The sequence below is a fragment of the Magnolia sinica genome, chromosome 3, assembly GCF_029962835.1.
Source record: "Magnolia sinica isolate HGM2019 chromosome 3, MsV1, whole genome shotgun sequence".
Lineage (NCBI taxonomy): Eukaryota > Viridiplantae > Streptophyta > Magnoliopsida > Magnoliales > Magnoliaceae > Magnolia > Magnolia sinica.
This window is the reverse complement of record NC_080575.1, coordinates 99,058,569-99,073,915: the sequence shown is the minus strand read 5'-3', so window position 1 is coordinate 99,073,915 and position 15,347 is coordinate 99,058,569. Positions and strand designations below refer to the sequence as shown.

The following is a 15,347-nucleotide window of genomic DNA, read 5'->3' as shown; positions in this document are numbered from 1 at the left end:
TACTAACCATCAAGTTTTTCTATTTTTAACATGCCATCTGACCATCCATTATGTTGGTTGATATGTATATTCCCATAATTAATTTGGTGAATAATTCTTTATTCATAATTATTTAAATATAAGTTATTTTGTAAGAATTACTTAGAAACGTGCCTATAACCATGTAGAATCATTAGATTTCCCAAAACTCTGATATCAACAATAATTATAAAAATGTCATTAACATATACCCTTTAATTCTAGATCACATGGTTCCCACGATCCATTTGATATGAAATTTATACCATGCCTATGTATCATAAATTAACCACACATGTTAAATTTCAGCCCTTAGATCATTGTAAAAATGACCCAATTGACAAATCAACCCCTTAACCGTTGATTTTGGTGTCCATTGATTGAAGAAACATCATGGGTAGTTGTAGTAGGATATTTCCCTTCATATGAATGACTTGAATTGCACATAATATGAACCACGTGTAAAATATGAAGACCCCACTTTGATAAGATGTTCCTTAGGCGTCGAGGCTTACCAACTCCTTATAAATCTAGATATTACGATTTAACCATTTCCTACCGTCCATCGCAACTCAAATTTGGACCACACTTTGGCCTCATATGACTATGAAGTTATGCAAAATTTAGACCCCGATCTATGATCCTACACCCTTGAATGTTGAAGTCAATTCATTCATTTTGGTGAAAAATGTGAAAATTCAGATTTAGGACTTTTCCACCATTGATCAACCACCAACTTTAGTCCAACCGTTTACCTATCATGGCTACATATTTCTTCCAAAATTGGGCCTTTATCATTAAGTGTGGACCGTTAATTGAGATCAAATTTGTTTTGGCACCCATTAGGAGAATTTTCAAGATATGTCAATTTAAATTTCAGATCACCAAGAAAATCATATACCCCAGCTTTATTCGATGACCCTAACACAATGAATGAATTAGATTTAAAGAAAGATCATAAAAAAATAGTAAATTGGAGAAACCCAATCCAAGTGGGATGTGAAACACACCCCTCCCACGCGCCCACTCCTTTATAAAAAGAGTGTGCGTGCCCTTCTCCACTTACACGCCAATACCCCCAACGTCTAAGGAGGAGAGAGAGAGAGAAACAGAAAGAGAAAGGGAGAGAGAAAGAGAAAGAGAAGGAAAATGAGAAGGAGAAGCCTAAATTCCCTCTTCCTTCTCCATATATATGCTATCTCCCTCTTGCTCAAGCGATGTCATGATTCGTGTGGAAGCTTTTCATATAGAAGCTTTCCTACATGGATATTTACCTAGGGTTTAAATCTAAGGCTAAGGTGGGGGATTCCTTTAAGCTTATCTTAATTTGAGTTGATATGATTTCTCTTGTTCTTTTTCCCTACAATTGTTTGATTTACCATCATCAATTATTTATCCTTTGGAAATGATGGTTAAGGTATGATTTTAATTACAAGTGATCTTTATGAATTTATGTGGGGCGATGGATACAAGCCTTGCCCTTGCCCTTTACTAATTTTGTTGAGTTAGCCATTGCTACTCTTCTCTTTTATCAAGTTAGCCATTGTTAATCTCCTCTTTTGTTGAGTTAGCCATTGCTACTCTCATCTTTTATTGAGTTATTTTATTGCTACTATTTTTCTTTATTATATTAGCATTGTGTACCTCCCTTTATGGCTTGGGCATGTGTCTTGGAACTCAAAAATCTCATGTTTCAATTTATTTTCCTTTTTGTGCAAGTGATGTGTTAGAGGTATCACAACTAGTGATTTAAATATTTATCATGAACGTAATGTGGGTAGTGATCTTCTTGGTCGATGCATAATTCAATGGGTTTAGGTAGTGACGCACAAATCAATGTAAGTCGCAATGCGTGTTACATCACTTCTGGGATTGGATGTCACAAATAGTTGCTCTATGAACAAATTGTGTCACGTAATTCATATGACTCAAGTATTGTCCCGTCTCGAGGTGTTCACGTAAATCCATGGTAGCGTCAGACACGCCGGCGAATCTTTGTAGTTATGAGATGCGGGTGAGTCGGGTTTTCTATGAATTGTAGTCCACGTTGTGATGATCACTATATATGATGAGCCGCACATACTTTGCTAGGCATGCATTCATATATATTGGTTGCGCATGCCGATACCTCTCATAGTAGTGGAGTACGAAACGTATCAGAACCCTTACATTACTTTTATGAATCTCTTGAATTATTGTTAATCTTAAAGGATAACCATCACTATGAGTAGGGTGTTGACCCTCTCCAACCATACAGATGATGCAAGTGATATACAAATTGAAGACCTAGAGGACTATCTGTGAGGCCCGTATTCTAGCTCGTACTATTTCGTAGGATTCCGCGGTGCTCCCGGTCAAATTTCGATAACCCACGACCTGTAATCGGCATTTGTGCGCGATCCTAAGTCATATCCCACATTCCAGAGTCTGCTCAACCCGAGACTTGTACCCTTTCGACCGCACCGTCGCCGCCGTTCCGACGCCGCATATTACATACTGAGGCGATAACCAGGCCAGGAGATGTAGGCCCACGTTCAGTTCGAGAAAACGCCGCGCGTTTGCAATCCCAAGAGAATCTCTACAACATGTCCCATTAATCAAGTGCACATCAATCACCTCATGTCAAGTACAAGAGCAACTATAAAGTCAACTCTCTCTCTTATACACCCATACATGTCAAGTACATACCTATCACTCCATCACTCACACTCATCCCTCTCTCTCTCTTATAACCTCTCTCTCTCTCTCATCTCTCTCTCATTCTCCCAAGAACCCAAGCACCCAACGTCCATGGCTTCCATGGAGAAGCTAGTGTGGCCCACCTTCCTACTTCTCATCTCCACCATCTAAGCTTCATCTCGACCGTTGAAGTGCATTCCATGGAGCTCTAGGACACATCGGTGGAAGAAGAAGTCTAAGAAGACGATCGGTGGGTGTTCATAGTACTTTCTTTTGATTTGAGGGCCCACTTATATGGTGGGATCCATCTTGATGTATGCATTGTATAGGGAAGGCCCGTAGTGGCGGGGTCCCTCCCCTTCTCACCGCCTCTCTCTCTCTCTCTTTGGTAATAATGTGGCCCACTTGATTTGTAATCCATGCCATCCAGCCGTCCATCTGAACGTGCTGGGTAGGGCCGACCATGATGTATGGGTTTTATCAACACCGTCCATCTGACGGTGGACCCCATCCATGTGAGACGCACCTTGATGTTTATATGTTATCCACCCCATCCATGTATGGGACATGGGGCCAACCTTGATGACATGCTGAGTGCAGCACGTGGGGCCACCGTGAGGTATCTGTTGAACCCAGTCGTCCATCACCTGGACAGTGGGCCAGCAGCAATAGCTGTTGAACAACGTCAGCAAGCTCCGTGGGACCACCATGAAGTATGTGATTTATCTATGCCGACCATCAAAGGAGGCTGCTGGACTAACGTCCAGTAGCTGTGGGACCCACGTGGTATGTGTTATCCCTACACCATTCATCCATGGGACTGTGGGTCCACCACGATGTATGTGTTGCACCTTCATGCATGTAATCTGTATCCACAAAGTCTATCCACTCTATCAGATCAGGTGGCCCCACAAACTCAGGTGGGCCTCACCACATTAAATGTCGTGGCTCCAGATCTTTAGTGGGCCATATTTTAGGAAATAATGTGATTGAATGACTACCATTAGAAATCTCCTTGACCCATTGTAATGTATATTTGCCATCTGACCAGCGTGTGCGGCCCACAGGGGACCACCCCTTGATGTATCTGTCCTCACTGTCCAACTGCCTGGATGGTGGGAAAATCACAAATATCAGCTTGGCCCCAAGCTGTGGGCCACGTGTATGTGGGACCCACCTTGGCAAATGTATTTGCTTTGCACCGTCTAGATGTGATGGACGGTGGAGCTCACCTTAACACATGTACTCTGTAACCATGCCATTCCTCTGTTTGAGGTGTGGGCCCACCCCACACATGTGACACGTGTGGGCAGGTGGGACCCACCTTGATGTATCTGTTCTATATCCACAACCGTCCATCTGGAGGAGTGGTGGGGCACCTGCTATGTATGTGTTTTATACACTCCGTCCATTCGTTTTGGACGTGGGTCCACCCCACACGTGTGGCACGTGTGGGGGTAGGGCCCACCTTATTTTTTTGAGTTTTATCTATGCCGTCCATCTATTTTGGCAGTGGGTGGGGCCCACCTTGCCGTATGTATTCTATATCCCCACCATCCATTTCTGGACGGTGCTAGTGGGGCCCTACTTTGATGATGTGTTGTATATTTTCCCACTGTCCACGTGGATGGTGGGGCTAGCCATAATATATGTGTTCTCCATGCCGTTCATATGATCATTCAGGTCGTCCATCGTAGCCTACCATGATTTATGTATTTTATCAGCTTCGTCCATCTGTCTAGGACGGTGGACCTACCTTGATGATGTGTTGTATTCGCACTGTTTGTCCATTTTGATAGACGTGTGGTCCGCCTTGATATATGATTTCATCCACGCCGTCTAGGGATGGGGGACCACTATGATATGTATATTTTATCCACACTGTCCGTGGGACGTGTGACCCACCTGATGTATGCATTCTATATACACGCCGACCATCTGGTGAGGCCCATTTACTGCATGTGCAAGGCCCACTATTATGCATTGATGTGGCCCATTGTGATGTATATAGGCCTAGGTAGATGGCCCTTTGTAATGTATTTATGGCCCATTTGGCGAAGCTCGATGTGGTGTATATGTGGCCCTTGAGTGAGGCCCATTGCAATGTATATTAGGCCTTTGTGTGAGGTCATGGGCCCACTATAATGTTTGGCTTTATGTGGGCCAATGCTTGGGAGCGATGTTGGTTGAATGTCCACATTAATGGGCAATGATGGTTGGATGTCTACATTGTGACCTTCCCTTAAGCCTTGTTAGGCCCATTCTTATTGATTTCGATTGTCGAAGCTGATTGTTGAGACCGATTCTGATTCCGATTGTCGAGGCCGATTCCGATTGTAGAGGCCGATTTCGATTCCGATTGTCGAGGCCGATTCTGATTCCGATTGTCGAGGCCGATTCCGATTATCGAGGCCGATTGTTGAGGCTGATTCTGATTTCGATTTCGATTTCGATTCCGAATGTCGAGGCCGATTTCGATTTCGATTGTGGAGGTCGATTCCGATTGTCAAGGCTGATTGGTGAGGCCTATTCCGATTCCGATTGTCGAGGCTAATTATCGAGGCCGATTCCGATTGTCGAGGTCGATTTCGATTGTTGAGGCTGACTCCGATTCTTATTGTTGAGGAAGATTCCGATTATCGAGGCATATTCTGATTGTCGAGGCCAATTTTGATTGTTGAGGCCGATTGTATAGGCAAATTATCGAGGTTAATTATCGAGGCTGATTCCGATTGTCGAGGGCCAATGTGATGTATATGCAGCCCGTATTTGAGGCCCATTGTGATGTGCACTTGGCTGTGTTTGAGGCCCAAGGTGATGTATATGCAGCCCGTATTTGAGGCCCAAGGTGATGTATATGCAACCCGTATTTGAGGCCTGTTGTGATGTGTATTTAGCCCATTGTGATGTGTATTTAGCCCGTGTTTAAGGCCCAATGTAATGTATATGAGGCCCATTGTGATGCATTTAAGGGCCAAGCGATGGAAACCATTGTGAGGTATGTTAGACACATGTAAAAGGCCTATCGTGATGTGTATTAAGCTCTTGAGTGAGGCCCATGGTGTTGTATATTTGGCCCTTATGTGAGGTCATGGGTCCACTATATGTTAGGCTCTATATGGGCCATTCCTTGGGGGCAATGTTGGTTAAATGTTCACATTGTTGAGGTCGATTTTCGATGCCGGTTATTGATACTGATTATGAGTATGTGATAACATAGCATCATGATACATGCCCATACACATCATCTACATGTTTGTTATGAGATGTGGTTGACCATTGCATATGTCATTGGACAGGTTGTTATGAGACTCCCTGATAGGCGGAGGTTATCTCACATGAGCGCACGGTATGCATAGGATTGATGCATGACTGTATTGTATGACTTATGCACCTTGCATTGTGTGTTGTGATTACTGTACGTCCTAGCAACATTAGGGTCATAGCCTCCACAGGCATATCATGGATGGCCAAATGAGACACTGAAAATCTGTTATTAACATCGGGTTGCCATAGATGGTCCTGGGTGAAAATTCATAGACCCTCTTGGTACCAGAGGACGCCCCAACGTCAAGACCGAGTGAATACATGAGCGCCCGAGTGCCGAATACTAGGAGGCTACGTCTCCCACTGTGTCATGGTCGGTTGGGAGGTGGTGCAGCCTTACCCGCCCGAGGGTATGGGGCATAGCTAGGCTGAGTTTGACCAGCTCGTGAATGGGTCCGCTATCGACGTGCGGGGTAGATATTGGCTGACTACTAGCCAGACGGATAGTGAGGTCTCTTCCACTTGCATGGTCGCACGTCAGTAGACGACGATTGCATGTAGAGTGTACTAGACCCCGGTCATGATCCCAGAGATGTACAATACTGATTTGTGGAGCAGGAGTTGCATACTTAGCATTATATTCATTCATTTATTCACTATCCACTCGGGCTAGTAGTGCGCAACTAATCGTTATGTGTACTTTTGTAATAGCCAGGATTTCGGTTGGGGCGTGCGACTAACCTGAGATCAGGAGCTTACCATATTGAATCTATCTATCCAAATTTAGGTATGAGACTGGTTTGGATAGAAGTCCTTTGTGATAGGCCCTATAGCTTGTGATACCACATACTATCATCCCGGATTCACACTGCAGCTTGGTCATTTCATTCACACCACATGTTGCATATTACATTACATCCTCGGCATAAGGCATTCTGGGTTGCTATGTTTCGCTATATATGACCTAGATGAGGTTGATGGTATTCGTAGCTCTTCCGAATTGCATATTGTATTACATCCTTGATATCTGATATCTGGTTCATTATGTTTCCATATTACATAGCCGATTTATATTACTTTCTCAGTATATGACATTGACTTACTATGTCTTTTTATCGTATATCCTGGAGAAGGTTGATGATATCTTTATGGACTTGTCAATATTTCTGCTTACTCTAATATCGTATGATTCATGATCTTACTAATATTTTCAATATTGTATGATTATGACATTATATTAAATACTTGACACTCACCTTGTGCACAAACTTACACCGCCCCTCTAAGCTTTCTATAAGCTTATGCATGATAGATGCATGCAGGTGATGTTAGGTTGCAGCAGTGTTAAGCTTAGGATGTGCAGAGGTCTTCTGGAGCTTTGATTTCGATATATATGTATTTCTCTTTCAGCACTGTATTCAAATATTTATATTAGTGGATATATGATGATGATGTTGCCTTTGTGATTTAGGTAAACTTGGTTATGCTTCTTATGAGATAAATTCGTGTTGGAAATCCTCCTTGTAGATCCCAGGATCGGAATTTGGCTTATGCGCACTAGGAGCCGACAATGAGGTACTACGGAGCCTGTCGGCACTGGATTCGGCGATCGAGAATTTTGTAAGCCCAGTTTCCGAGTTTTGGACGTGACACCATCCCCCTATGAAAGATTATACTGAATGAATAAGAAAATAGTCTTATGATTTAGTTTTATTCATATTTCCGCTGCAAACTCAATAATGTAATAAGCTTTCATTGAGAGAGCATTTGATAATTGGTTGAGTTCTTTTAATATAATCGAAAAATAAATATAGTTGATTTTACTCTCGTGAATGTAACTGGATGTATGTGTTTCATCCATGCCGTCTATCTAGTTTTCTAGATAATTTCATGGTATGAGCCCAAAAGTGAGGTATATCCCAATCTCGAGTGGACCACATTAGAAGAAATAGTGTTGATTGAACGTCGACCATTAAAAACTTTTTGGGGGCCATAAAAGTTTTGGATCAAGCTGATCTTTGTTTTTTTCCCTTCATCTATGTCTGTAATGACCTAATCAACAGATTGGATGTGAAATAAACAGTACAGTGGGCCTTAGGAGGATTTTAATGGTGGTATCCAATCGCTATTGTTTTCCTGTGGTGTGGTCCACCTGAGATTTATATCCATCTAATTTTTGGTATCAACCCCTAAAATGATCCGTAAAAATGGATGAACGGCATGGATAAAAGACATACTTCATAGTGGAACTGGGGTCGATCAGATTAGCTCGGCAGGTGAGTCGCGCCATTGAGCTCTGCCCATGTAAGCTTCTGCTCGGTATCGATCTTTCAAGGTCGACTCATCTCACAGTTGATGAATCGATATCTTAAGAAATTGGTCGTGATAATTCTTAATTAGTTAAAGTTCTTATATACCACTTATCATCGGTAGCATGTTTTGTACAGCATCTCGGTTCAGTTTTCCCCGTAACACATACGTCATGGTGAGGCGCGCGGAGCTTTTCCAGAAGCACACAGTACCGAGGTCATGCTGGGTGCTACACTGCGCAATCCCAGTCCGTGGACGCCCTGGTTTGTACCCTTGTTAGAGAAACAGGGCACGACATCTTGACAGCAGAGTATACGCGGCGACATGAGCGCTCACATCCCTGATAGGAAGCCATGCAAGAGGAAAAATGGCGAGGGAATCTCTCACCCAACATCCCTACGTGTCCGTACCAAATGCATACTTTTATCCTATAAATACCGACCACCTCCTTCATCTCAAACCAAGCCTTTATCTCTCTACCCTTAACTATCTCTCTTCCCATCCATCCATCCATGGCTGCTACAACTAGTAGTAGTATGTCCTTTTTTGTTTCTTTTTCACTGTGCTTGCTTCTCTTGTCCCATGGTACTGCGACCCTGCAGGAGCAGGAGCAGGGACAGCAACGCCAATTCCGTCAGCAGAGCCAGTGCCGGGTCGAAAACCTGAGGGCCCTCGAACCCAACCGACGTATCGAGTCTGAGGCCGGCGTCACCGAGCACTGGGACGAGAACAATGAGGAGTTTGAGTGTGCTGGTGTGGCCGCTACTCGCTATATCATCCAACCCAGAGGCCTCCTCTTGCCCGAGTTCTCAAACGCGCCCAGACTCGTCTACATTGAACAAGGCTCGACCCTTTTGCCCTTCATAAACTTCAACTTCTTCCTTTTTGTTTTTTGAATAAGATTATTTAATTTTATAATTAAAAAAAAGAAAATCCATTAATGATGGTATGTGATACATGCAGGTAGGGGTTTCTCTGGTGCAGTCATCCCTGGATGCCCTGAATCATTCCACTCCTTCCGTCAATCACAACAATCTGAGCAAGAACAGGGCCGTCAGAGATACAGGGACCAACACCAGAAGATCCATCACTTCCGACAAGGAGACATCATCGCTTTCCCAGCAGGAATGGCCCATTGGTGCTACAACGATGGTGAAACTCCGGTGGTTGCGGTCGCTGTATTCGACACCAGTAACCAGGCTAACCAGCTCGATCAAAATCTCAGGGTAAGAAGATGATCATCCACATGCATACATACTCTATAGAGATTAATGCTAATGATCGATAGGACCCACCAAGAGCATGTCCTCATACTGTGAACGTTGTCTTTGTTGCCAATCTGAATTATAGAGGTTCCAACTAGCTGGGTCCCAGCAATACGAACCACAGAGCATGCAGCAGCAGGAGGAAGAGCAACAGCGGCGGGTTGGTCGGCCATACACTCGGCCAGCCTACCAGCAGGAATCTGGCAACGAAAACATCTTCAGCGGCTTCAATGTAGAGACACTAGCAGAGGCTTTTGGCGTGAGCACGGAGACCGCGAGGAAGCTACAGAGCGAGGATGATCGGAGGGGCAATATCGTCCGTGTTGAGAATGGGCTTCAGGTGGTGAGGCCACCAAGGAGAGAGGAGGATGAACAACGAGAACAAAGGGGTTTGAATGGGCTGGAAGAGACCACCTGCTCCATGAGACTGACAGAGAACATTGCAGACCCCACACGTGCTGACGTGTACACACCTCGTGGTGGACGCATCAGAAACACCAACGGCCAGAATCTTCCTATCCTCAGGACTCTACAAATGAGCGCTGAGAGGGGTGTCCTCTACAGGGTAATGCTGATTGTTCCTGATCATCTTTTCTTCTTTCTAATGGTTTTTTCCATACAAGTTCATATTTTGCATGTGCGGGAGATTGATGGGGCCTACCCTCCATGGCATGCATGCAGAATGCTCTCTTGGCACCTCACTGGAACTTGAACGCCCACAGCGTGGTGTACGTCACTAGGGGCAATGGCCGGATTCAAATCGTAGGAGACAACGGACGGTCCGTCTTTGATGGCGATGTCCGTCAGGGCCAGCTGGTGATCGTCCCACAGATGTTCGCTGTGCTGAAACAAGCTGGGAACGAAGGGTTCGAGTACGTCGCCTTCAAGACCAATGACAATGCTATAAGCAACCCGCTCGTTGGCAAGGCATCCGCTTTCCGGGCTATGCCGGAAGACGTGCTGATGAATGCTTACAGGATCTCAAGAGAGGAAGCGAGGAGATTGAAGTATAATAGGGGTGAGGAGACAAAGGTGTTTGAACCAAGTTATCAGAGGTCGGAGGGAGGAAAGGCTTCTGCTTGATGCGAACAAGAGTTTTCGTAGTTTGTTAGTGTTAATAGAGGGGAATAAATGGTGGAAGAGGGTTGCCTTAGCTTTTAATAAAACATGTAAGAAGAGAGATTATCACTAAATAATAATATTATTCCCCTCTTTTTCTCTCTTTATTTAAGTAGCCCACATTGATATCTTCATTTCAGTGTGCTAGCTTTCTGGAGCATATCTGCAATGGGAGCCATTAGTCTATCTCTTGACCAGTGAGAATAACCTCCCTTGCTGCCAGTTGAAGAAAGAATTCAGGGTAAGGGGATCTCGCTAGCTTCCATCTGCAGCTGCTGCCCCCATGATGACCTCCATCGCCCCAATGTGCACTACAACAAATACAGGTTTACCTGGCGATTTCGGAGTGGCTTTTGCCAGCGTTGAGCAAAACCAGGCGCTGGTAAAATATCTCTATAAATTAAAAAAGAAAAAAGAAAAAAGAAAAAGAAAAACCCTACTCCTTACGCTCCTAGCCCCCGACTCTCCTTCTCCCCGCCCCCCCTCTCTCTCTCTCTCTACAACTCCACGACTCTCACCGACTCTCTCTTCTCTCTCTGCAACTCCACGACTCTCACCGACTCTCTCTTCTCTCTCTGCAACTCCACGAACTGAGTCTCTCTCTCTCTGTGCAACTCCAGCAGCTACCCACCGTCTCTCTCTCTCTCTCTCTCTCTCTCTCTCTCTCTCTCTCTCCCCTTCTGCCAAGCAAGAGCTCTCTCTTAATCGGGCGGCAAAGCAACCTCCGTACGTGGCGCAATCACTCCCAATTTCCCTCTCTCAGGTCTCTCTCTATCTCTCTTTGAGTCTTTGTGTGTCAATGTCGCGCTCAATCTCTCTCTTGAGATCGAGTATCTTCAATGTTGAAACCCTAATTAGGATTTTACAATGGTGAATTCCTAATTAGGGATTTACAATGTTGAAACCCTAATTAAGGATTTACTATGTTGAAACCCTAATTAGGGATTTACAATGTTGAAACCCCAATTAGGGATTTACTATGTTGAATCCCTAATGGGTGGATAAGATTCATCATTTGGATTTACTATGTAGAAGTACCGTAGGACCCGATGATGGTTTGTACTTTTGTTTTTCCTGTTTTACTAGTTCGTTTGGATTTATACATGGGTTTGTCATCAAATCTATTATCCATAGAATTTCGCATACGACTCTGCACTCTATTTTCCTGTTTTGCACTTCTCATTGTATGAATGAGAAGTGATCTCTCTTTCTTTGTCAAGGGTCTTAAAACATGCTCTCCAGAAAACACATTGTTGCTGCATTTGATTGCATTTGCAAGTATTCGATTTTAGGACTGCTGGAGAAGTGCTCCCATGTTGAGTTGCATTATCTCATCTTCTCCCCAATTCTAGTAATGTATGGTGCCTCATTTTCTATTTTTATTACTTCAGTTGCCCCTTTACATTCCTCTGATGGTGCTGAGTCAAGGAATTCGGTTATCAGGAATGTGAAATGTCTTAATGCACCCATTCTGTACTGGTGGGTCCATAGTTTGATTATGGTGACTGCTGTGCTGGTGGACCCATTCCTGAGCATAGTTCTGAAACTCAACTCAGAAACTTGGATGAGTCAAGCTCGACTTGGAGAGATTTCGAGCAGTCTTATAGAAACTCAGTTCTGGATCCAACTTGATCCCGACTTGAGCACATGTAGTGGGTTTCTATTTTTATTTTTACATTAAAAAGGAAAAGAAAAAAAAGAAGTCAAGCTGCCCGTAAGTCTGCCCCAACTACTGGTGGAGTGAAGAAGCCCCATCGATACTGCCCTGAACTGTTGCTCTTCAGTATGTACTGAATTTTCTTGAAATTCCATTTGTGCATCTTTTTAATTTATTGGACTGTATCCTGCCTGGGTTGTTTCAGTTATTGTGACGTTTATTCTGTAATCGGGTTATTGTTATAAAGGTTTATAATATTGGAATGTATTGTGTTTGGGTGTGTGTTTCGGTCAGATCTAGCATAACCATCTGTTGAAAGTTATCACTAGTGTCTGATCCCATACAACCCATTTTTATTAGTATGTTAAAAGTATCACTAGTGTCTGATCCCATACAACCCATTTACATGTGTGTAAATTCAGCCCCTCTGCACAACAGCATGGTATGTGTGTGTGATCCAGGCTGTCTATCGAGTGGCCCCATGACTTAATTTTCATGGCCCAAACATCAGGTGAGTCACAGTTCGTGAAACCAACTGTCAGTTGAAAAGAACTTGGCCAAAATTTGTTAGTGGTACTTTTCTTTTGTGCACTGTTGCCCATCTGATGAGTGGACTGGTCTAGCTATCTGGCCAGTACCTTGACAATGTGGGGCTGAGCTGATGGACAGCTTGGATCTCAGACGTGTGACATTTGGCGATGTGTTGGCATGTCGAGGAACTGCCATATATGGACATATGGGTTCAACAAAGCTTTTTCTATTGTTAGTAATGTAAGGATGTTTAGCAATAGCAAACCTCTGTTTCGTAAATGATTTTATTAAGCAATGTTGTCCAAGTCATAATTGTATCGTTAGATGTAACTGAGGCCGAAGCTAATCATACCGTCAATGGTATTGTTTTTTCTATTTTTTCTTAAAAAGGAAAATTTTTGAAAAATTGATAAGAAATAAAAATAATAACTCATATGATCACTATCTGGATGTCTTTATCCTCTCCATAATGACTTTAGATTCTTTCAGTGATGGTTTTTTTTTTTTTTTTTTCTATTTACATCTTTTCTTTCTTTTCTTCTGTAGTTGTATAGTATAGAGTTAACATGAATCTTCTACTTTTGATATTGTTTAAGTTGCTACTCCCTTTCCCCTTCTGGTAAATAAGGTTCATGGTCATAAACCAGATGGCTGGATACTTCTGTTGAGTTCAAAATCCTCACATGAAGATCATTTGGGCACCAAAAACTCTTCATTGAAGACATTAATATTCAGTAACTTCAGTTTATTGAAATGCATTGTGTAGCTTTTGTAACTCTAATTAATATAAGTTATTCAATCCTTACTTGATAATGGATTTTGATGGCTTCCAAAGTTCAGTTGGAATTTATATATATAAAAAAAATTATGTTTAATGGTATCATTGATAGAGTTGAATGCAGAACTGGATTCTTTTAGGTGGGACAATGCTTAGATTACAACAACTACTACTACATGGGAAAGTCTGATGTGTTACTTACCAGGGAAAAGCCAATTTTCACAGGAAAGAGCTCTCTCAGCTTTGGAGGATGCTGGCCTTTTTAGAACCAGCAGCTTGATCAAGGACAAAGTATGCTTTCTGATTGCATCTATCTCTGGTTTCTTTAAGTGCTTCAAGTATTTGGATTCTAACCTTGCATTTTCTTTCTGAACAATATATTCACCATTATCGAGTTTAACAATGCAGATTTGTAGTCAACGTTTTGTGCTATAGTTGTATTTTTCTGGCATTGCATGAGTGGAAATCTGTGATTATTCTCTACCAATATAGATGCTCAGTGTTTATGTTGTGGCATAGCACTGCACCATATGAACCATACCTAGATTTTGTTTTATATACTGATGCAACCAGGCTACCTTATAGTCTAATCAAGGGCCAGATATGGTCGATTGCTTCATCAGGCCCATCTTTTTGTCCTTAAAATGAAACTGGAGTTGTTTGGAATACATGGGAGACATACGATCCCAAGGAACTAAGTGAGATCACTTTCTAGTTCTCATGAACTGAGGAAATGCTTGGCAATTTAATAGAATCTAGTTCCGTTTGTGAAAATGCAGTTTGATCTCTTTGTTAATTTATAAATCATGATCCCTTCCCTTCTATTCTGGATTTATGGATCTAATGATGACCCTGTGTAGAGATAGGTTTCGAATGCCAACCTGAACAAATCAATAATACAAGTCATATCAGGATGAAACATTATCACTATTAAGTTGTATTGTCAATACAAAGAATCTGACTTGTATAGCTTTCCTTCCTAAAAACCAGTCCAAACTTGCTGTAAGTATTGACTGACTCAATTTGAATTGACTTGATCAAGTGAATTTGTTCATTACAAGTCAATCAAACTTACACCCTTTTTATTTGCAGGAATATTACCCTATACAATTTTGATACCTGGTCTGTTTTTCATCCCCGAATTCCCCCTGGTGGCTGGTGAGTCTTATTAGTAAACACCTTCTTAACAAGTTCTGAGATTCTTATTCTTGATTCAGGGGTCTCTTTTGTTGGTGTCTAGGCCAAAATGGGTATGACAGATGATTTCCGAGTGGTGGGCTGGTTTCCAGGTGGAGGGGTATGTGGGTTATAGATTATTTTCTAAACATAAACAGCTGAAGGACAAATTGAAACAGTGGAAGCAGGAGTTGCATGCTAGGGACCTGGAAACGGATTCTCTCCTGTCAGAGTTGCAGAGAATTGACGAGGAAGCGACAATTACCTATATGTCCACCGAAATGCTGACCAAAGAATACAACTGATCCAATCTCTTTCGACGAGGGCATTAGAAAAAGAGATCTCTTGGAAGCAAAAATCTCGAGCAAAATGGATAAAGGAGGGAGACAGGAACACAAGTTATTTCCACAATATTGCTAATATGCATGCTAGAATCAACAAAATTAGTAGTATTGTGGTTAATGGGAGGAGGATAGAAGACAAAAACAGCATCACGGAGGAGGCTATCAATCATTTCAGCTCGCTGCTTAAGGGAGAAGGCTGGTAC

The 15,347-nt window shown here is 42.7% G+C and overlaps 1 protein-coding gene and 1 long non-coding RNA gene across 2 annotated transcripts; both read left to right on the top strand.

The window, feature by feature from the left end:
- The first annotated feature begins 8,767 nt into the window (after positions 1-8,767).
- On the top strand, positions 8,768-10,765 carry LOC131240377 (cocosin 1-like). Its single transcript, XM_058238560.1, has 4 exons — positions 8,768-9,117; positions 9,238-9,500; positions 9,625-10,104; positions 10,221-10,765. Exons 1-4 carry the CDS (start codon positions 8,787-8,789, stop codon positions 10,620-10,622), a joined length of 1,476 nt encoding a protein of 491 aa, XP_058094543.1. The 5' UTR covers positions 8,768-8,786; the 3' UTR covers positions 10,623-10,765.
- A 428-nt stretch (positions 10,766-11,193) lies between these two features.
- LOC131240381 (uncharacterized) lies at positions 11,194-12,342 on the top strand. The gene is made up of 2 exons (XR_009168727.1): positions 11,194-11,421; positions 12,050-12,342. It is a non-coding gene; the product is annotated as an uncharacterized LOC131240381 (long non-coding RNA).
- Positions 12,343-15,347: the final 3,005 nt, after the last annotated feature.

What these genes read in the sequence shown, in the direction of transcription:
- LOC131240377 (XM_058238560.1), top strand. Translation starts at nt 8,787, where the DNA reads ATGGCTGCTACAACTAGTAGTAGTATGTCCTTTTTTGTTTCTTTTTCA. An exon ending in ACTCGTCTACATTGAACAAG is followed by an intron (nt 9,118 to 9,237) that starts GCTCGACCCTTT and finishes TGATACATGCAG; the next exon opens with GTAGGGGTTTCTCTGGTGCA. An exon ending in AGCTCGATCAAAATCTCAGG is followed by an intron (nt 9,501 to 9,624) that starts GTAAGAAGATGA and finishes TCTGAATTATAG; the next exon opens with AGGTTCCAACTAGCTGGGTC.